This window comes from Mesoplodon mirus (genome assembly GCF_964341445.2).
Source record: "Mesoplodon mirus genome assembly, chromosome: 11".
In the NCBI taxonomy this organism is placed as follows: Eukaryota; Metazoa; Chordata; class Mammalia; order Artiodactyla; family Ziphiidae; genus Mesoplodon; species Mesoplodon mirus.
In genome coordinates, this window is record NC_138987.1 from 41,934,228 (window position 1) to 41,957,993 (window position 23,766).

Genomic DNA, 23,766 nt, shown 5'->3' on the forward strand with positions numbered 1-23,766 from the left:
AATTAGAAGTAGAACGCTAATGACAGCCAGTGATTGAGAGGTAAAATTATAGAGTGACTCTGAGTTGAGTGGTGTGTCTGGTGAGCCTGAGGCAGCTCAAGTGATGATTTCTGGTTTAAAGGAAGTGAGACTGAGTTGTAATAATTTTAGACAGCTAGTCTCTGACCTCTTTGACTGGGTTTGTTTTTTTCCCTCCCCCCTGGTTAAATTATTTATTTATTTAGTTTTGGCTGCATCGGGTCTTAGTTGCGGCACGGGATCTTTTGTTGTGGCATGCGGGCTTCAGAGCACGTGGGCTCAGTAATTGCGGCACGTGGGCTCTCTAGTTGAGGCTCTTGGGCTCAGTAGTTGTGGCACGCGGGCTTAGATGCCCCGCGGCATGTGGGATCTTAGTCCCCTGACCGGGGATCAAACCCACATCCCCTCCATTGGAAGGTGGATTCTTTACCACTGGACCACCAGGGAAGTCCCTGACTGGGTCTTTCTACTTTTGCATCCTTCACTCCTGAGTGAATAAATTTGTTAGACCACTTGTGTTCTGTTATGTTTTCAAGAAAGTATTTAGTGTGGTTCCCCCGAGACTGGAAGAAGTAAGGCATTCCACATTATGTCCCATTTTCCCTGACTGCAGTACTTTTCAGTACACATATGTTTTCTGTCATAGAAGTGGGGATGGCAAATGAAATGCACGATCAAAATAAATGCTTCTGAAAGAAAATTTCCTACTTGACTTATATGTCCTGTGTGTGATTCCTTTATTTTATGAGAAGGATTTTTTGTTTTGTTTTTTGTTTTTCTTTTTCTTGGCCGCGCCATGTGGCTTGTGGGATCTTAGTTCCCCAACCAGGGATTGAACCCGGGCCCTTGGCAGTGAAAGCGTGGAGTCCTAACCACTGGACTGCCAGGGAATTCCCGAGAAGGATAGTTTTTGATGGTGGCTAGAAGTAGAGGGAGTTGGAGAGTTAGGTGGGGATTCTGGGTGGGAGAGCCCCATATTTCAGACTAAAGTTTTTGGACCCACTCCTTAACAGTGGGAGCCTTTAAAAGTTTTTATTGGCAGATGACTTAATATAAGTACGATCATTTAATGAAGTATAATTTATTCTCAGGTAATATTCAAGCTTGGTTTGTACTTTTATATTTTAAAGATTAATTTCTGATCTTTTCCCCCCTTTTTTCCTTCCAAATCACTCATTCCCCATCTCCTTAGATCTTCCATTTTGTAATCACCTAACAGAGTGTAGAGGTGCATCTCCTGAGCCAGGGAGAAGTCTGAGGAAGCACTGCCCCTGGGTGACTGTGTAAAGCAGGCAGGAAATCTGCATTTACCTTACCTCTTGGGGCCACCTCCCATGTCTCCCCCTGTCAACCGGTCTCCTTGGACCCCAGGGCCTTCCTGTGGCTGCTGGACAGCCTGGATTACCACCACCCTGTGGCCCACCTTTTGTCCTGACCCCACCTGACTCCTTCAGGATCTGCTCCTTCCTCGTTCAAGATCTGCCTGGTGTTTGGTCCTTTCCCCTAGTTATGACCTGTCTGTTCCTCATTCCTCTTCACCCTGTTTTGGGTAGTAGTCCACTGGGTGCTGAACTCCCTAAAGCCAGGGATCACGACTTCTTAGACCTCGAAATAACTGCCAGATTACAAAGAATATTTTTAGAGCAGACATTTGGGTTCCTCTTGAATCATACGCGCTAGGTGGCCTCTTCCTTAGCATTCCCGGAGGATCATCCTGCTCAGGGAAGGTGGAAGGCCTGGCTCTGGGCCAGAGTACCCCGTTCATCTTCAAAGATATGTGAGGGCTTCCCTGGTGGTGCAGTGGTTGAGAGTCCGCCTGCCGATGCAGGGGACACGGGTTCGTGCCCCGGTCCGGGAGGATCCCACATGCCGCGGAGCGGCTGGGCCCGTGAGCCATGGCCGCTGAGCCTGCGCGTCCGGAGCCTGTGCTCCACGACGGGAGAGGCCACAGCGGTGAGAGGCCCGCGTACGGCAAAAAAAAAAAAAAAAAAGATCATATGTGAATTCGAGAAAACAAACATACCCCAATACTGAGCTACTTGTTGTTCTTTTGTGCTCAGTCGAGGGGATTATTTGTTTGTTTTGTTTTGGATTAATAATTTCTATAAGAAATCTGAAGTTTTAGGAGTTTTGAAAATTGCTAAGGTCTGTGGGTGACATTAACAGACTGATGATCTTTGCCAGCCTTTGGCTAAAATACAGGAAGAGTTTAGCACGTTTTATTTTCTACTTGAAGGAGTAACCAGTTCTTATTTTTCTCTTAGTGAGACATGCTCCCTGCCTAATGCAAGTGTATTTTCCCCCATTTGCTAAGCATTTTAGATATTTGTATCACTTCTGATATAGAAATACATGAGAATTATGCATACCAGAAAAAAATCCCAATCAGAATGTGATTTGGAGAAACATCCTACTTGATTTATGCTGGGTAGATTGTTCTGTGTATGATTTGTTTTTCCTGGGAGAAGGAAAGAGATTGTTGAATAGAAATATTTAAGTGATAATTTAAATATTGAAGTAAAAATGGCATAGGTTTGGTCTTCAGATATGTGGTTTTTTGTAAAGTAAAATAGTGAAACAAACAAAAAACCCAGCCTTCATAAGACAGATAGTAGAATGAGTGGGTAAAGCATTTGGCCCAGGAGATAGAGATTGAATCCTGTGTTTGAACCCTGCCGCAGCAGCTCAGTATGTGTGACACTGACAAGTAAATTGATTAGCCTCACTAGGCCTTATTTCCCCCTTTGCTCTTGGGGCTGTTGACAGTATCTGCCTCATGAAGGTTTTGTGTAGATTGAATGAGGAAATGTATGCAAAATGTTTAGCTCTGTAGTAAATAGTGAATAAATGTTAGCCCACTTAACTTTGCTGTTGTTTTAGTAGATATAAATACTGTGAAACTTAATTTGACAACATTTCTGAAATGTGGAATTATTCCAGTGCTGAAAGTAATGGATATAAAAAGGTGCTTGTTTCTGTAACCAAATCACATCAAAGAAATCAAGATTTTAAAAAACAGGCAGTTGATGAAGATTAATTGTATTCACAAAAAATGTTTTCCCTAGCTAGACATTATAAGCAAGTAAGGAATTTAAAAATAAACATATTCTCTTAAAATGGCCTCTATAAATGTTTTTAGCATTATACAATTTCAACATTCATGTAAAAATCTTTTATGTTTTATAGGGTTACGTTGTTAGACCTTATGATAGCCAAAATAGTGGGTGACGAGCCACTGAGCAAGGATGACATCCCTGTGTTTTTGAGCCATGCCGAGCTGATTGCGAGCACTTTCGTGGATCAGTTCAAGGTTGTGCTGAAATTGACCTCTGAGCAGCATACTGATGATGAGGTAAGAGAACAGACAGATTTTCTAACTCAGCTAGGTCCTCTAAGGACAAAAGCTTTAAAAACTATTATAGGGACTTTCCTGGTAACACAGTGGTTAAGAATCCGCCTGCCAGTGTAGGGGACACGGGTTTGACCCCTGGTCTGGGAAGATCCCACATGCCGCGGAACAACCAAACCCGTGCACCACAACTGCTGATCCTGCACTCTAGAGCCTTCGAGCCACAACTACTGAAACCCACATGCCATAACTACTGAAGCCCACGTGCCTAGAGCCTGTGCTCTGCAACAAGAGAAGCCACCGCAGTAAGAAGCCCGCATAACGCAGCGAAGAGTAGCCCCCGCTTAACGCAATTAGAGAAAGCCCGCGTGTAGCAACAAAGACCCGACGCAGCCATAAATACATTCATACAAACAATTATATAAGTAACGTATCTGCTGAATGTTGGTGGGTGCACTCCCTCTCTAAAATTCCTATGTAGGGGCCTTTGGGATGTGATTAGGTCATGAGGGCCCTCATGAATGTAATTAGTGCTCTTATAAAAGACACCCCAGAAAGATTCCTTACCCCTTCCACCATGTAAGGGCACAGCGAGAAGTTGGCTATCTGAAGCCTAGACGAGGCCCCTCCCCAGAACCCAACCATGCTGGCACCCTGATCTTGGGCTTGCAGCCTCCAGACCTGTGAGAAATAAATATTTGTTGTTCATAAGCCACCCTGTTTGTTGTATTTTGTCATAGGAGCCTGAGCTAAGACAGTATACTTATTTTAGAACAGTTATGAAAATACAGAAAAGGGAGAACAGTGCCGTTATTCTTACCATCCAGAGTTAATGACTTAACAAAATAATAGTTAATATATTTTTCTAGGCAAATAACATCAAATACATGCATGCATACATACACACATACACAAACACATATATATATTAAAAATGAAATCATTCTGGGCTTCCCTGGTGGCGCAGTGGTTAAGAATCCACCTGCCAATGCAGGGGACACAGGTTCGATCCCTGGACCGGGAAGATCCCAACTGCCGCGGAGCAAGTGAACCTGTGTGCCACAACTACTGAGCCTGCGCTCTAGAGCCCGCGAGCCACAGCTACTGAACCCACACGCCACAACTACTGAAGCCTGCGCACCTAGAGCCCGTGCTCCTCAACAAGAGAAGCCACTGCAATAAGAAGTCCGCGTACCACAACAAAGGGTAGCCCCCGCTCGCTGCACCTAGAGAAAGCTCGCGCACAGCCACGAAGACCCAGTGCAGCCAAAAGTAAATAAATAAAATAAATAAATTAAAAACTGAAATCATTCTGTACCACCTATTTGTAAGTTCCTGTTTTTTCTTCTCCTGAATGTATGTAAGTTGCATGAGGGCAGAAGTTTTGACTGTTATGTTCATAGAACTATGTACATAGTAGGCACTTTAGTGAATATTTGCTGAGTGCACAAACAAGCAATACATAGTGAATGTCTTTAAAATGCCGGTGTAGCATTCTGTGTAAAGAATTTACCATGATTATTTGTCTGTAGTTGGACACTTGAGTTCTTATTTCTGTTTATTATAATTAGTGCTGTAGTCTGTGTCTTTGTAGTTATGTCTTCATACATTTAAAAATTCTCCTCAAGCCTACCCTAGATCATTTAGGTGTTTTCTTTACTAAGGAGATGGACACTAGCTTACAGTAATTCTGTTTCCCTCCTCTTTAATTCAGGAATTCTCTTTATTTTTGTCTGCTCCTTCCTTCCCTTCTGTCTTAAAGTTAGCATTGTTCTTTCTCTGGAATACTACTCAGCAGTAAAAAGAAATGCACTTCTGGTATAACAACAGAGATGAATCTCAAACATAGAGTGGAAATAGACTAGAGAATATACTGCATGCGTCCATCTCTGAAATTCTACAGCGGGCAAAACTTATCGATTATAACAAAGCAGATCAGCTGTCACCGGGGCTGGAAGTCGAGGGGTGGAATTGATTGTCAAGGGACATGAAGGAACGTTTTGGGTAATAGAAGAGTTACATGTAGCTGTGTACAGTGACACAACCCTACCCTTCAGATGGACATATTTTATTGCATGTGAATTATACCTCAAGTGTCGATTTCAGCGTGTTCAAAAATCACAGAGGTTATTTCCATGCTGATAGGAATGGTGAGTAGAGAGGTAATCACTTGGGCGCAGAAGCGGGAATAGGTGAGCAGGCTGCCCTTTGACAGGCCCGTCCACTTGCTGTCTCCAGATGGGAAGGTAGGGAAGGTGGACCCTGACCGACAGCATTTCCTGGAGGGCTGTGTGTGACACTGCGGACCTGTTAACTCCCACAGTAAACGTAGGCCGTGATTATGCTTGTTCTGCCATGTAAGTGTATTTCCTTCTTTGTGAAAATACTTTCTTCAAGGTTGCTTCGCTGTTGATTTTCTGTGCTGGATCAGGGAGGCCGTGTCAGGTCTCACGGTAAGGTCAGTATTTTAATTCTCCTTTCTGTGGTAGCAGAAAGCTTTACTTGTAGCTTCCCTTTCTGGAGATAGAGTTGTCTCTGTTTCCAGCAGGAGGAGCAGCGAGCTGTGCTTCAAGGAAGTTTCAAAAATGAATTTTCCAGGAGACAGAAAATGAAGTACACTTAGTACTTGTTAAATCCAGCTTTGAACTTTTTCAAGGCACTTATATTTAAAGTATAGATGATTTCAATATTGTACTAAGAAGTTACCTGATGTAACTTTTTATGTTTAGGAAAAGTTATATTTTTCACACTTTGTTCTTTAAAGGTGGGAGGAATTATTATGTATTAATAGATAGAAAATTGTAGATAGTTTTTTTTTTTTGAAAAGCCCAAATAGTTCACTTTTTGAAAATTCATTGATCTATATACTCATGACTTGTACTTGTTAATGTATATATGGTATCCTTTAAGGTTGAAGTTTTAAAAAAAGCCATAGTAGTATTTAAGAAGGACTTGTACCTCAATATTAAATATACCATAAACCTCGTAGTGTATTGGAGCTGGCCTGTAGCAACCTCTGAGAGTCAGTTATTAAATATGCAGAAATTTGTGAGCTTGGTAGTTTGAAGTCAGCCACGGTGGAAGTGTTTATACCATTCACTGCTGAATCCACTGCCAGTTTACCAGCAAACCACTGCATTTACCCATTTGTGATATTTTTAGGACAAGATGTCCAATAAAGTTCTCACGATGCTATGACCTAAAAATCAGAATGAAAATAGATGTTTTTAATAGCATCAGTTTTTAAATTTATTTAATTGTTTGGCTTTAAAATTCTGAGGTTTTATTCGTGTGTTCCTTTATACAAGTAGTCTTAGGTTCTCATATTAACATACCTGTTTCTGTCCTTTGGTGAATTTTGGCGTACTACTTGTTTCCAGTTTTTGGTGTGTTCTTGTCAGTTGTAATATGCTTATTTTTTTAAGATTGAAGAGTCAGTTTAGCTTTATCTTGAGTCTCAGTCTTGTCACTTGCTGTAGTGAAACTTGCTTTTCTTATGAAATATTTTCTTTGTTGTAAGAAAAAATAATTCAGGCCAAATGCTGTGAAACAGAAGGTTAAGAACTCCTCTTTTTCACCCATCCCCCATCTATTTTCTACAGATACATCAGCGTATACTTTTTTCCTTCCGAAACTTTTTTGTATATACACACCTATACATTTTGTTGCTTTTTTGAGACACAATATACTAATTCTACCCTGCAACTTCCTTTTCACTTACCCCGATATTTCGTACACTCTAACACATGTGCATATTCATCTCACCCTTTTTAATAGTTGAATAGTATTTCACTATATAGATGCATCACAAGTTTTTTCTTTTGTTCTTCATAGATGTACATATGAGTTGCTTACAGATTTGTTTTCTTAAAAACCTTCACAAATAATACTACGGTGAACATCCTTGTAAAAATATCTTTGCAATTTTGGACAAGTAGGTCTGGGATTATAAGTTCCTTGAAGTTGAATTGCTGAGTAGAGGGAGTATGTTTATTTAAAATTTGTAAGAGAAATTTCTAAATGACACACCTAAGAGTACAAGAGTGTGTGGGTCTGCACCCCTTCACTAATCTAATTATCATTTCTCTCTTGTTTTTCAGTGATCAGTATGTTAGTTTGTTTTTCATGTTAGGTTACCTTTTAAAATACGTTTATTAATGAGCATTTTCAGAAAGTTAATCTTTTGTTACACATATAAGAAACTTTTTTTTGCCCATAGTTAATTTTTTGTTTGAATTTATTTATGGTAGTCTTAGCCTTTTAGGAATTTGTTTTGTTTTTAATCTAGTTAGGCTTATCAATTTTATCCTTATGACTTCTGAATTTTTTTTTTTACAGATTACTAAAATCATCTCCACTTAGATTGTGGAAATATACACCTATATATTCTAGTTCTTTCAGTACTTTGTCTGAGTTTGTAATTAACCTAGAATTTATTTTTGAGTAAGAAGTGTAGTGTAGATCCAAATGAATTGCTTGTGTCTTAACTCTGCAAGACTATATAATCTTTGGTAGAAGACTGCTTGGGTTTGAACCTGGATTTCTTATTATTGGTGTGTGATCTTGGAAGTTACTTACCCTCTTTGTGCTCCAGTTTCTTTTGCCTATAAAATGAATTGTATTTTAATATAAGCACTTAGTATACTGACTGGTACATAGCTACTATTCCCCAAAAGTTATCTGTTAATTATTGTATCAATACCATTTAGTGAATAATCTCATCCTTTCTACTAATTTTAGTGCTACCCAAATCATATGTTAAATTTTTAATATAATTTTGGATCCATTTCTGGATTTCTGACCTTTTACGGTGGAAATCAGTAAGATACTAACAACTGTTAAAGAATTCAAATGAATTCATATGTTTATATGCGATAAAGGAATGCTGAAATGAACTTACAGAGAGATGCAGAAACTAGTCTATGCACAAGGCAATAATTAATTGCATTCCAGCCAGACAGAAGTAATCTCCATTTCTGTAGACAAGAATCATTGGCATTGTTGTCAGTTTTATGCAACTGACAATGTTGTAAAATAGCTCAGAGACACTGAATTGGTAAAGTGAGCCCAGGCAGATGATCTAGATGGTAGACTGATCTCTGTTTTTCTCTTTAAACAACTTCAAAATCTTGTTCCTTTGACTTGCCTACATCTTTTTTCCCCCATCTGTGTCTGACTTAATGAATATAGTTTTATAATACTTATAAATAATGGAAGGGTATCTCACTTATTCCTCTTATTTTTTTAAAAAAGTAATTTTTTCTGGCTGTTATTTCATTATTAGTTTCCAAATGCTCATTAGAAACGCTTCATTAATAAAAGGATTCTAATGATTAAAACTGGAGATGTGGTGGGTTAGGATAGATTAATTTTCTTTTGGGTTTATTTCAGGGAATATCATAGAATTTAGGAGCTGGAAGGAAACTTCAGATCATCTCTTCCAACCCCCTAATTTTATTTTTGTCTTTTTATCATGAAAAATTTCAAACATAGACTAAGAGAAAAAGTGTCTTGAAACCCCATCACTCAGCTTCAACACTTATCAATTCACCCCCATTCTTGTTTTATCAACAGTCCCACCCGTTCTTATGCCAGCTGCCCCCGATTCAAAGAGGGCTCCCACAGAGTTCATCAGTTCATAGTTTACATGTGTCTCTAAAAGATAAGGAGTCTTCATACATAAGTAAAATACAGTTAGCACATCTGAAAACTTAATAAAATTTTAATATCAAATGAACAGTATTTAAATGTTCCCCATTGTCTGATATTCTTTTTCAAGTTTATTTCTTTGAATCAGGATATAAGGGCATACTTTGCAATTGGCTGCTGTATCTTAAATCTCCTTTAACTAGGTTCCGCTTTCCTCTTCCTCCTCTCTTTTTTTCCCACCTTTGCTCATTTTCTGTTGAACTGGGTTGTTGCACCTGTACAGTTTCCTACAGTTTCGTTTTTGCTGAGGATATCTCCATGGTGGGGTTTAACATACCCCCTCTTTTCCTTGCCTTTCCTGTGAATGATAATTCCTTCCAGAGGCTTATTCAGATTTGGGGTTTTTTTTCTTCTTCTTCTTTTTTTCTCTTTCTAGTATATTTCATTGTTGGTGATAAGTACTTTCATCAAGAGTCATATAATGTCTGGTTGTCTCTTTTTGTAATGTTAGCAGTTGTTAATGACTATTGCCTAGATCCATTAATTCTTTGCAGGTTGTGAAATGGTGGTATTTGGACTCTATCATTCATTTTTCATTTTTTAGCTGGAATATTTTATAAAGAGAAACTTCTAATAAACTATTAGGTTATGCAAGGTTCATTTTGATTAAGAAAAACAGAATAAATGGTTGATCCCCCCCACCTTTGATTACCAGTCTTCAAAGTATTGAGCTGGTTTTATGGTATCATACAAAGTTGATGAGTGAGTTGTTTCGTTTTACTTTAATCATTATTATGAAGTCATGGCTTGTAAACCACTGGATTTGTTTTCAGTCCATTTTAGCAGTAATTCTTCCTAATGGTTTCACGTGCCATTGCTGGCCGGGGGAGCCTCTTCAAGTTGCATCTGATTCCTTCTGACATGATCCGAGGAGACACTGATAGCTGCCTTGCTCTCTGGTATGACAAGGTATCCAGGGTCATCTCATATGTGCTCTGCCCCAGACCTATAGCCAATCAGCCATTTCTTGAAGGAGAAGTGGTATCTGAAGATGACCGTCTGGGCAACTACTCATTTAATAAAAGGATGCAGACGCTGTGCTAAATAAGTTAATAGATTTGCTCCAGTCTTCTAAACAGACTTCTAATCTAGATATTTTCTCCTAACCTTTAAACTAGCAAGCGAAACCTATTAAACAAAATTAAAGACACAAAAAAATGTGTGTTTCTTGCTATTTGAGATTTCAGAATACTATATTAAAATATTATCTCCTGGGGACTTACCTGGCGGTCCACTGGTTAAGACTTGGCGTTCCAGTGCAGGAGGTGTGGTTTCGATCCCTGGTTGGGGAGCTAAGATCCCACATGCGTCATGGCCAAAAAACCAAAACATAGAGCATGTTGTAACAAATTCAATAAAGACTTGTAAAAGTGGTCCACATCAAAGAAATCTTTTAAAAAAATACTGTCTCCTAATTGGAGAATAATAAATACACATTTAGAATTTTAAAAAGGAAATAACTTGTTTTTCTTTTGAAGAACATTATGTGAGATAATAAATGGTTAAACTTATATTACCACATTTTGTCAAATAATGTGCACTGTAAAAATGAAGTAAAAAAATCTGTGCAAAAATTACATTTTAAAATTATATTTAGACTACCTAATGCCATGCAGTTGGTAGCTGGTAGTTTCTTGATCATGTACTCTGTTTGATAATAAGTTATTTAGTAGTTATGTGAACTAACATTTTCAAGTATCTTTTCTAAGCTACCAAGATATTGCATATAGGTTTATATTCACCCAGAAATAATCCAAGTTATTGCAGCTGAAGTTCTTTCAACCACAGCATTTTACAGGATTCCTGTGGACAAGAAATTAATGTATTTCATGGGATATTTGTATCTTTAAAGTAGAACTTGCTTGCTGGGAACGCTTTAAAAAGAAAGTATTTGCATAAATGTTATGTACATAGCTAGTAATTTTGAACATTTATTCCACTGTTGGAAGGTATTTTTGCTTGAATAAGAACTTTTCTTACTCTTTGCTCCAGAAGACACATAATGACACATAATCTTGCGTTCTTGATAGCAGATGTCTGCTGTTGGTGAAAATGATTATTCCTGTACATGTTTAATACTTCTGTTTTGTTCTTGATAGTTCTGGTTCTCTGTTTAGATGTTACAAGCACTGTCTCTTGAATATTTTTTGTAATATTTCATTCTCCTACAGTTATTTAATAATAGTCAAATCATTTTAGCTTGCCTTAAAAGTCATATTTTCTTTTCCTTTTAGGAGGCACTGGCTACAATTAGGCTTCTTGATGTCCTTTGTGAAATGAGTGCTAATACTGACCTGCTCGGCTATCTACAGGTTTATCCTGGCTTGCTGGAAAGAGTGATTGGTGAGTGAAATACTGCACATATTATTTTATTTATTTATTTATTTATTTATTTATTTATTTATTTATTTATTTGTGCTGGGTCTTTAGTTGTGGCATGCGGGATCTTTGGTTGCAGCGTGTGAGATCTTTGGTTGCAGCGTGAGGGATCTTTAATTGTGGCATGCATGCGGTATATAGTTCCTTGACCAGGGATTGAACCTGGACCCTCTACATTGGGAGCGTGGCGTCTTAACCGCTGGACCACCATGGAAGTCCCCATATTATTTTTAACTAAAAAATCTTTGACTTGTCATACTGTAGTATAAGTTCAAACACAGATCCTTAACTTTCAGTGTATTAGTATATTTTTGAGATTTTTTTGGAATATTTTTTCTTGAAAGGAATCACAGTGTTTTGGTAACAGCTCAGGCTTTTGCCACTTAACCTGCTGTTCGTGATGCCTAATCAGTTGATGAGGATATTAATCCTGTTAACACAGGGTGCCCATAGTGGGTGTTCCATCAGTAGTGGTTGTGATGGTGATGATGGAGGGGGCAGTTATGACAGTGATGGGGGGGTTATGACAGTGATGGGGTTTCGACGATGTTGGCGATTTTCATGCTCCTGTAGTTTTACCAGATTTGTTAGTAGATTTTTCCAGTTACACTTATGGAACGTGAAGAATATTGCTTTACCCGTAGTACTGATAATTATGTATTCTGTTCTTATAAGAAAACTGTTTTAAATGAGAAGCCATTGCTTGAAATATTCCCATCTTTGCTAAAAAGCTGTTTGCAAAATAATTCATCTACAACCTGTTCCTTGTGCTTAGCCATGCTTATGGTTGCTCTTCAGTGTTTGCTATTTTTTTCTTTAAAAAAAAGATTATACTTATTCTGGAGACCCATATGCTAAGGAAGATGAATTGTTGTCTAGATGGGTAGATGAGTTAGCAGTGAGCTTTAGGAGATATTTAGAATCTCATATCAGTGTTTTATTTTGAATGCGGTGCTTCCAGTGATAAGTAAAATAAGACATCACAAACCTGAGAAACTGAATCATTGTGGGAAAAGCATGTGTTTGGAGCCAGGGCAAACATGGGTTGTCAGCCCAACTCTGCCCAATTACTAACTTCTCTGAGCCTGATTTCTTCATTATAAAATTGGGAAAGTGACCTGCCTTTAGTAACTTTATTGAGAGTGTTAAATGAGATCATGTGAAAACATTTAAGAAAGCTTCTGGAAGATTGTCTACTTTCATAGGCTGCCTACAAGCATTTCATAGAGTATAACAATGTTAAGTTATTTCTCCTGAGGGTAGCCAACATAGATGAATGGGGAACACATGCTGCCTTCTGATTATCTGGACAATGAGAAAAAAAATCAACATGCTTCTTAGTTTTTGTCATATGGCTCATTACAGATAGGTGTTGCAGGTTAGACTTAGCTGACTGTAGTTGTCGCATGAGTTCCTTCATAAAGAAGTTGGAATTGGAATCCTTTTACTAGGAAAGATGGTAGAAATTTTTTAGCTAACTTTTCTTTGTGGATAAATAGAAAGTCCAGGTGGGGGTAATCATTTTGGCTTATCTGCAAAACTAGAGTCATGAAAAATTCTAAAGCAAAAGCAGAAGAGCCTTCTAATTGTTATTTTAAAGAAAGCTTTCAGTACTCTACCTGTATTTTATTTTAATCCATTAAAATAAATTAGATTTATTTATGGGAATCTAGTATAAAACATAAAAATAAAAATTTTTCTATGGAAAATGAAGTTCATTGTTTTTGTCATAGAACTTTTACGAGCGATTCATGTAGCTGGCCTTGATACCGTAAACATCTTCAGCCCCTGTGCTTGCATAAAAGCAGAAGGTGACATCTCAAATATGGCTGAGGGCTTCAGGTCTCATCTCATCCGTCTGATTGGAAATCTGTGTTACAAGAATAAAGATAACCAAGACAAGGTACGGTTCTTTCTTAGTATATTTCATACACACGTGGCTTTATTTAGAATCCATTCACTTTTGGGGAATGAAGCTTGAGGTGCTTAGAAAGTAGCCTGAGGTATATCTATATGCATATATTGCCACAGGTAAACATAATGTGTCATATTTGTTTGTATTAGGGTTTGTATTTTTGTAATTTTGTGTTGTCTTTGTCCATAGTGTTTGAGCCAGTCTCCTTTCTTTTCTTTTTTTCTTTTTTTTTTTTTTTTTTTTTTGCTGTATGCGGGCCTCTCACTGTTGTGGCCCCTCCCGTTGCAGAGCACAGGCTCCGGACGCGCAGGCCCAGCGGCCATGGCTCACGGGCCCAGCCGCTCCGCGGCATATGGGATCCTCCCAGACCGGGGCACGAACCCGTATCCCCTGCATCGGCAGGCGGACTCTCAACCACTGCGCCACCAGGGAGGCCCCTCCTTTCTTTTAAATAGTCAATGCTGTCCTAAGTCTGTGCATTTAAACACACTATTTGTTTATATAGAGAACAGTGAATGAAAAATAGAACCTAGAAATTTTCAAACACATAGTAGACGTTTAATAAACAGTAGTTTTTATTAACTGTTATCTTAAAAAACAAACAAACCGATGGACCTAGAGTCTGTCATACAGAGTGAAGTAAGAGAGAGAAAAACAAATACCTTATGCTAACACATATATATGGAATCTAGAAAAATGGTACTGATGAACCTAGTGGTAGGGCAGGAATAAAGATGCAGATGTTGAGAACGGACTTGAGGACATGGAAGGGGGAAGGGGAGGCTGGGACGTAGTGAGAGTAACATTGGCATATATACACTACCAAATGTAAAATAGATAGCTAGTGGGAAGCTGCTGCGTAGCACAGGGAGATCATCTTGGTGCTTTGTGATGACCTAGAGGGGTGGGATAGGGAGGGTGGGAGGGAGGCTCAAGAGGGAGGGGATATGGGGATATGTGTATACATATGGCTGATTTCACTTTGTTGTACAGCAGAAACTAACAGAACATTGTAAAGCAATTATACTCCAATAAAGATGTATAAAAAAACAAACAAAAAAACAAACCTTAACATCTGTGCCCTACATTTATGGATGATAGCATCATAAGCATTTCTTCCCGATATCTTGAAATGGACATGATGTTTAAGTATTAAATCTCTGAAAACTCAATAGACTGCCATTAGAAACCTCTTTTGTGCTGAATAGCTTAGGGGCAATTGTATTGATAATGTGATTAAAAAGAGATGGCACGAGAATTGGACCATATGCTTCATATTGAACAAGTCTGCCTGTATTTTTCCAGAGTTTTACTTTGGGTGGCATTTGTTTTGCTTCGTCAGATATTGAATATATGTGTGGCAGGTTATATTTTTTCCAAGATGGCTGCAGAAGTACCTCATCATTCTGCATGTATTCCTGCAATGTGACTTTGCCACTCCCCCATCAAGGGTTAGATTTACTTCTCCATCCTCTTGAATCTAGATGACTAAGGCCCTGTGACTGCTTTGAATAATAAAATATGGTGGGAGTGATCCTGTACCACTTCTGGTGTAGCCCTTGACTGGTCTGGCAGATTCTGTATCTGGCTTCGTGGAAGCCAGTCACCACGTAAGAAGTGCAGTTTCCCTGAGATCATCATGCAATTCCCTGAGATTACCAAGTCCACATGGAGAAGTCCTGGAGGATGAGATGCAGTGAGGAGAGAGAAAGGGACTAGTCAAGGAACACCAAGGAACCAGGCATGTAAGTGAGAAACCATCTGGGAACTTTTTAGGTAGTTGCTCAGTTCCTTCGTTCCAAGCTCAGTTCCTCAGTTGCCCAGTTGATTCCACATGAATCAGGGACAGCCTGCCTGGCAAAGCCCTTTCTGAATTCATGACCCACAACACTGTGAGAAAAAGTAAAAAATTGGGGAAAAAAATTTTTTTTGTAGGTTCTGCTTCTGTTAATGCCCCTGTAAGCTAACGTTGGACTGATCCTCTTGCAAATAATAATTATAAACTCTGGACAAAAGACAGCTATGTGAAGACACTCAAATTTGACACAAACAGATAGATTTTGGAATCGAAATGACAGTTGGAAGAACGGCGCAGCAGAGAGTGTGCCATGCAGGGCAGTTAAAACTCTGATAGAAAATCTACAGCACTTTTAGCTTAAAGAATCAAAGGACAGTTTGGAGCAGTCACAGCCTTTAGAAAGTAAAAGGGGGAATCCCGGAAAGGAGAAAGTTAAGCCCCACATTCTGTGTACCAGCCACCTCAATCCCTGCTGGTGCCTGAATCAGAGATGCATGGGGCGGGCTCCAAGCAGCTAAGCTAAGGATAAGATAATTATACTGAGATTTGAGCTGCCACCCTGGAGTTTACGGTTTAAGTCCAACCAAGGTAATTACCTGCTAAAACAAAAATATCAATATTCTTTAGAGGAATGTAATAGAATCTAGAATTTTCCACAGCATAACATTCACAATGTCTAAGATAACTTATGAAACACAGAAAAATATGACCCGTTATCCAGACAAAAAAGATAACGGAGATAGACTGTGTGGTGACACACATGTTGGGTTTATCAGACAAGGATTTTAAAGCAGTTGTAACTATGCTCAAGGATGTAAAAAAAAAACATGCTTTGAATGAATGAAAAGATAGCTTATCTCAGCAGAGAAATGGAAACTATAAAAAAGAACCAAGTGGAAGTTCTAGAACTGAAAAATGCAGTATCCAAATAAACTACAAAAATTTTACTGAATGAGCTTAACAACTTGAGATGACAAAGAGTCAGTGTACTTGGAGATAGATGAGTAGAAACCATCCAGTCTAAAGAACAGAAGAAATCATCCAGTCTAAAGAACAGAGGAGAGAAAAGGTTGAAAATGGAATGGCCATCCTAAGATGCTAAGTTTTGGGGTAGCGTGTTTTGCAGCATTTGATAACTGGAATAATTCCTATAGGACGTGGCACAGAACTTAACACTGGGTAATTTGCTCCTTTATTACATGTGTATACTGTTTTGACGGCTCCTCATCTTCAAGCAGGTGTGAGTGGAAGACTACTGATCCACCCTTGGAAAATTACTGGACTGATTTTTGTAAGAGAAAGTTGATAGAGGATAAAACACTTTACCTTTTTTTAATGACCAAGACTGCCTTTCTTCAGGAGCACAAAAGAAGTGGTTTTCTTGTGTTTACCTATACTTTTGTTGCTAATTTGGATTGGCTTCTTAAAGGAACAAAATGTAGTAACCCTTAAAAGGCTTATGAAATAACTCACTGAAGTCAGGGTCAGATTGCACCGTAAGTAAATACGGAGTGTGCCCGAGTGCTGCTCTGGAGAGGTCGCGGGGCTCACAGGAAGTCTATAGTGTGTCCTTCACGTGTGCAGTTGCTAATAGCACTGCTGACTTCTGAGCAAACACTCTTGAAGGTATGAAGGAGTTCATTCTTTGAGTGTAAGAATGCCTCTGTTTCTCCTACTTTTTTTACCTATGCCAACAAAAAGCTTAACCTGAAAGCATTGCTTGTGGGATTTTTTTTTCTCTTTCCAAAGAATCTACCACAGCATAACAATCTTGCAGCCAAATCCTGATTCAATCTGAGCATGAGACATTATTAGCCTTGCTCATTGATGCCTCAAAGGATGGAGTTCACTAGCACTTGATGACTTTAGTTATAATTTTGGAGAAATGGATGGTTATGTAGCAGGTCTTTATCACCATGCCATTAATTTCCATTGTATCCTCTGGATGGGTTGTCGCACTTCTCTGCAAATTGGGGCCTAAAAGGATGTTTGGCTCTTTCTCTACTAAAAGTATGAGTTAGGGGGATTTTGTATCGTTGAGCTTAATGTAGTTCATCCCTCACCCAGAGGGAAGAAGGGACTCCTGATTTGTTTAGTGTCTACTATGTCCAGTGTTGTGCTTGGTGAACTAACTGCATGTGTTATCCACTTGAATCTCTGCATCAGCCCTGCAAATCCGGTTCTGCCAGCCACACTGTAGGGAGAGGCCACCAGTTAGTGATTTGCAGAGTCCAGAGTAGAATTTAGATTTGTCTGTGAGCTCCTGGGCCTGTGCTGTCTCCCCTGTACCATGGAGCTTCTCATTTGGGAGCTCTCCAAGGGTTTGGAGAAGGGGTTTAAAACAGACTTCCTGAATGACTTGAGACCTAAGATGCTGGAGGCTGGTGAACCCTGCCCTCCCAGGCTAAGCAGCCCCCTTGGGCCTGCTCTTGGTTCAAGTCTGCCACCCGTTTGCTGCTCACATCTCTGTCTCTGATTCATCCATGCATCAAATGTGGATGGTCCCAGCCTCGGACCCTTAGATGGATAAGACAGACAGGTGTGTCCTCCTGTGCATCTTCCCCTCTGGGAGCACCGAGGGGCCATCCTTGCCTCGTTGAACTGGAATCCTAGAGTTACCGACACACACTTCCTGGAATCTTTGTGTACTACCTGACTGCTCTGAGGTTTGATCAGAAGCCATTTAAACCCAGCCTGGTCTCTGTGCTTGTCTGTGTAACTTTGTTCGTTGCACTGAGTGCGTGCCCACCTGCTGGATGGCTCCCCCTGTAGTTAGTTATGTGGCCCTTTCCCTGTTACAAAGTTCTTTTCATCTGCGTTAGTTCTTTGGAGCCTTTTGACACCTCTGTGGAAAAGGCTGAAAAGATATTATCATCATTTTCTAAATGAAGAAACCAAGGCTCAGAGAGACTAAGTGTGATTTAATTCAGCTAGCATTTATTGACTGGAAACTGCTATGTGCCGCACGCTCTGGGGAAGACGGAGTCACCTTAGTAGGGAGATTCGCACGGGCACTAGCAGCTCTAACCAAAGTCCCTGTGGGGAGGGCCGTCGGAGAGGAGCAGATGAGTGACGTGGTCCTCCGGTCTGGCTGTGCCAGTGCCTGGAGTAGCCCCCTCTCAGCCAGGACGGGAGCTGGCCTGCACCACAGTAGCACGAAGGGCAATAATCTTCCTTTCCATTTGTGTCTTTGGGCAGTGTTTAAGAGGATCAAGTTGCCTAGTTTCAGATTGAAAATCTGCTCAGAAATTTGTCTTACCCAGTCTTCCATGAATCTTGAACTCTTAGGTCTGTACACATGATGGATTCTAGTATTTCCTGAATTGTAAAGCAATTTCTAGACTTCCCTTTACCAAGTCATGGTAGGGAGATGTGCTTAACTACTTAGCGACTTCTTACCTTGTGTTTTGTGCTCGACTTAACGTGGTATTTTCTTGCTTCATCTGTAGTGGTTAGTTTACTTTTAAAACCTTTGTGGACCTGAAATGGAGATTTTATTTTGGTTTCTATTGTGAGAAGCACATAGATATTGCTGTAAACATGAAGAAAGCATTCTCCAGCTTCTTCTTTGTTAGAATAAGGAGTGTATAGTTTACTTTTTTCCTTCCCCATTCTTCTTTTCTTTGCTATTGTCATGAATTCTTTAACTGAATGCTTTATTGGAAGAAAAACCAAACATGGTTTTTGTTTTTGTTTTGCCATAAAGCTAAATGCATTTTCAAAAATGGATGAGCAGCTGATCTAGTTTCTCTACCTTTTTCCCCCCAAAGAAATCATATTGACTAAGGTGGGCCATCCACTGTTCTGGCTGCTGAATCCATTCTGCCAAAGGTTTTGTGGAAATGCTGTTCAGTTTCTTCTCTTCCTCTTCCTCCTCCTAATAGAAAAGATTGCTAGCATTCACACACGTTTGATCCCATGTGTTCAAACGTATGCATGCAGAAAGCTTTCATTAAAGGCATAACTTCATTTTAAAAATAAGCCTGTCCTATATGGAAAAGTTCAAAGTGTAAAGACAATAAACTGTTTGACCACCCCAATTTGGAATAATCTATTTTGAAGGTAGGTTTCATTTTTATATATACATATATATGAAATCTTTGTGATACATTTTTCATTAAAATGTTTTACCCATTGTGTGATTCCCAACATCTAAACTGTACCTGCTACATAGTAAGCATTCAGTAAATTTTTCTTGAATGAGAATTTATTTTAAAATATTTGTCAACTGTCCACTACATACTGAGCACAGTTTTAGATGCTGAAAATATAAAGCAGATAAGACACAGCCCTCCTCTTCAAGGAGTCTCAATTTTACTATAAAATTTCCTGACTATACTTGTAAACAAAGACATGTAGTAAAAATAAAATAACTTTTTTAAACAAAAATTAATATTCTTCTAAATTCTGGGTTCTGTAATTATTTTTGAAAGTCTTTTATGTTTAGGATATATTTGAATATATTCTAACTTATTGTAATTTGCCTTATTCTTATTTGATTTATCCATATCTATATTTTAGACTGTTAAGATATCTATATAGCGTAATATTTGCAAATAATTAAAAAAAATTTAATCTGAAGTTTAGGCTTTGTAGATCTGATTGCACTTTTTTCATTAATCTTAAAGTTTTAGACTAAATTTATGATTGTTAAGCATTCGTAACACGATTTTTTTCGAGGGGAGGGGTACCTTTCACATCCAGATGGGAGAATCCTTGAGCAGGCAAACTATTAAATCCTTTTTAAAAATGATTTCTTTCTATTTGAAATGTTCTTAAGCAGCATATTCACCTATTAAATCATGAAACTTAAGAAAATCTCTTGCTCTTTCCTAATTATTTTCTTAAGGTTATTGCTCTTAGCAGGGGTCAGTCCTTGTCTTCTGCGTCAGTGCTGGCTGACTCAACAGTTACCCAGAGAATTGACTGAGTGCGTGGTCTGCGGAGAAATGAGCGCTTGACAAGTGTGTGCTGGTGTTTCCTTTGTGCTGCTGTAGAGTGGGTTGAGGTGGCAGGGCCCTTGGCGCTCTGTCCTCCCACAAGGCCAGCACCTGCCTTCTTGGCCTGTGCCTGCCCTGTGTGGGCTTCCCAGCCTGCATTGTTTACCCCAGGGACCTTAACTTGGCCTTTAGAACTCAAGGTCATAAGGTGCCTCCTCAAAACCTTCTGAGGTCAGTGCAGGGAAGCTTTCTCGCCCCCGCTCCCCTTTCTACCCTGTCAATCTACTCCTTGCTCCCCTTCTTTATACTCCCCCCACCCTCAGTTTCTGTATGTAAATACCTTATCAGTTGTTAATTCTGATGCACATTGCAGCATATGTGTGCTGCTGTTTTTACTTAAGACTGTAGTGTGATATGCATCCATAAACTGACGCCTGGCAAAACCATGACATACACAAAATTTGACTTTAGTGTCACTCAGTTTTACTTTAGTGAGTAAAAGTGGTACCTTCCTAATCATCTTCCACCACCACCACTTTTCCTTGCTTCTCCCTTGAGGATTAGTCTTCTGTGAAACCCCTTTCCCTAGATCTCCGTGGATGATAATGGCTAATCGGCCCTCTTTCCCAGACACGTATTTTTCCATTTTTACAGGAAGCTTCAATACCGTAACTCTATGCCTGACTAACTGGGGAATTCCAGATAGGCTATTGAAAATGTCCTGACATTGGGCTCTCCTGGCACTGGCTCCTCTGTCTTCCCTCGGCTGTAACATTTGGATCCATAAATATGAGTGATGCTTATGGGGGAACCTTACAACGGACAGAAGGCTTGGGACAGTGCAGAGAATCCAGACAAGACTTAGAGAAGCCCACTTTTGCCTCTTAATTTCACCACTTTTTAGCTGTATAAAGTATAAATTGGGACATGTGACTTAACCTCTGAATCTCAGCTTCTTCATGTGTAAAGTGGAAACTGTTACACCTACCTCACCGGGTTGGAAGGATTAAATGTGATCACTTACATAAAGCATCTCATAGCGTGTCTTGGTGTCTGGTGTTCCTTACCACCTCCTGCTCTCCCCTCCCGCACCAGCCTCACTGTAAATGAGCAGATCTAGTTCATTTCAGTGTCTCCCCATTGTACGTATTTAAATGGAAATTTGTACACATTTCACAGGTGTTTACAGAAACCCTCATATTCCATATTCTCTGTTTATTACTTTTCTAATAGATGGGACTTTTGGGAGGAAGCAGAGTGAAAGCAAATATGAGAACTTTCTTTAGGATGAGAATGTGTTTTTTTTCTCTTCAGTTTGACCACTTTCTGAGTTGAATTTCTCTTTCGTTATTATTGAGTAGAGAGCTGAAGTGTTTTCTGTGTGGATACCAAAATCTGCTCTAGCTCAATCCCGAGAGTGTGTTAAGGAACTTTTAAATTACAGGTGTATGGCCCATCTCAGTTAGACTCTGTGTTTTCCGTCTGTCAGAAGCACGTTGCACAGAATCCCAGCTTTTTGATTTGAAGATTGAATGTATAGGCAAGAGCTGGCTTGCTTAGAATTCCACTTCTTTGTAATGTAATCCCAGTTCAAGAAATATGTCAAAATTCATAAATCAAACCGTCACCATTAGTTTCCTGAACTTATAGTTCCTGTTACAGTAAATGAAATTAAAATTCCTATCTTGAGGACACATGTCATGGTTGAGTGTATTGTAAATTTTTTCTTTTGAAAGACCCACAAGCCCCTTTCTGTATCTTGTAGAGTGATCAGCTTGTTCTTTTGCAGAAAAGGCTTCATGTTGTTTAAAAGGAAGAATCATGCTAAATATATAAATCAAATACAACAATTTACTGTAGTCTGTTACTATTGCATACTAACCAGGCTCCTGCCTGTGCCAGGCTCTTCCGTGGTTCCCACTGCTCTCTTCCCCAGGAGACTGTAAGCTCCTTGCAGGCGGGACACACGTGTCTGGTTTAACACCTGCCACTATACCTAATGTGCAGTGTGAGGAATTAATGGGCAGTGGATGAGTATCCAAATTTACTCGTTAGTCAGAGCTTGGGTAGTTGAGTTACTTGCTTGGAGCAGTAGCAGGCTGACGTCTGACCTCCAGACCCAGATTCTCTGCTGTGCTCCAGTGCATCCACATTCACTGGAGAAAGAGACATTTGAAATCTTGGACCAACGTGTGAGTCCTTAAGAGGGGGCACCTTTTGTAAAACAGCGCACGTGGGACTGACTTTGTTCTGGGCAGTGATCGCGCTCCTTAGTTCCTGTTGAACTGTTTTCAGTAGTCTATGACTTCCTGGAGATTAGTGTAGAAAACTGCATTTCAGGGACGTGCATATTTCTCAGAAGCATCATTTACGCATACCCTAGATACCGAAAGGAAGACAGTGGGAAAGTCATTTGCCCGCGGGGACTCAGCAGTTTGTAAAAGCCTGAAATCCGGTTTCCTTTACTAGGCCATGTGGTCAGTTTCTAGACTATAGGGGTTTTAAACGGATTTGTGTTTAATAGTAAAAACCATTATTTCGCAGTATCCATAACAAGAGGTATCTGAGAGACTTAGGTGAGGGGAAAACCAGCCACATAAACTGAGTACCTTGTTCCTAGATGGAAATATGGAATATTGTAAAGATACGCGTTGGTTTTAGACTCATTGTTAATTGCTAGGCCAATTACAGTCCCCTGAGGGGGGAACCCAGAATTTTGACAAAAAATGAAAATAACTGAGGAATTATCTCAACAGTATTAAAATATACCCTGAAGTTAAAATAATCAACAATGTACAGAAATCCATAGGTTAGTGGAAGAGAGCATCCTTTAGAAGCAGACGCCTGAGAAGTTATAAAAAGTTAACATGTGAGAAGGAAAGCCCAGAAACCCAGAGAGAAAAGGAAAGTTTGTTATAAAAGTGAACCAGGGGTAATTGGTTAACCAGTTGGAAGAAAAATCTAACCTGACCCGTAACGAACACCACAATAAATCTTGGCAGTGGTTAAGACTTTGCACTCGCAATGCAGGGGCCCGGGTTTGATCCCTGGTCAGGGAACTAGATCCCACATGCATGCTGCCACTGAGGAGCCCGCCAGCCTACCGCACTTAGGACCTGGTGCAACGAACCAACCAAATAAATAAATAAGTAAAATATTAAAAAGAGGAGTAAAGGGTTAAAGATGGAACCATAGAGGTCTAGATAGTATTTAGTTGATTTTTCAGAATAACCAAGGATATTTTATGGATTAGAAATAGTGAAGATTGTCATAGACTTAGCTATAAATAAATGAGAAACTCAGGCTCAAACCACCCTAAATAGGTTTACACCTGGGGTTCTGCTAAATAATAGTTGGGTGACCCTGAGCAAAGTATTTAGCCTCTTTGCAACTCAGTTTACTCAGCCAGAAAGAGGGTCATATTAGCTCTTATGGCAAAGAGCGGTGTGAGGAGTAGATGAGATCGTCCCTGTACGAGGTCAGATAAGCACTCCGTCATGGTCAGCTGCATTTATACTTATGCCGATGTCAACATTGTTGATAATACTAGAAACAATCTACTTTTCCATCCGTTGGGAATGTTTCGATAAATTACGGTGGTACGATATGTAACCAATAAAACCATGCTTTCAAAGAGCATGCACCATATTGGCCCAGT

The 23,766-nt window shown here is 39.5% G+C and overlaps 1 protein-coding gene across 1 annotated transcript in view; it reads left to right on the forward strand.

Moving 5' to 3' along the window:
- The window catches only part of ATXN10 (ataxin 10), a 160,176-nt gene that overhangs the window by 52,183 nt on the left and 84,227 nt on the right, over nucleotides 1-23,766 (forward strand). Inside the window, exons 7-9 of the mRNA XM_082635894.1 lie at nucleotides 3,205-3,370; nucleotides 11,311-11,419; nucleotides 13,189-13,358. Coding sequence (XP_082492020.1) covers nucleotides 3,205-3,370; nucleotides 11,311-11,419; nucleotides 13,189-13,358 — 445 coding nt within the window. The remainder of the gene's footprint in view (nucleotides 1-3,204; nucleotides 3,371-11,310; nucleotides 11,420-13,188; nucleotides 13,359-23,766) is intronic.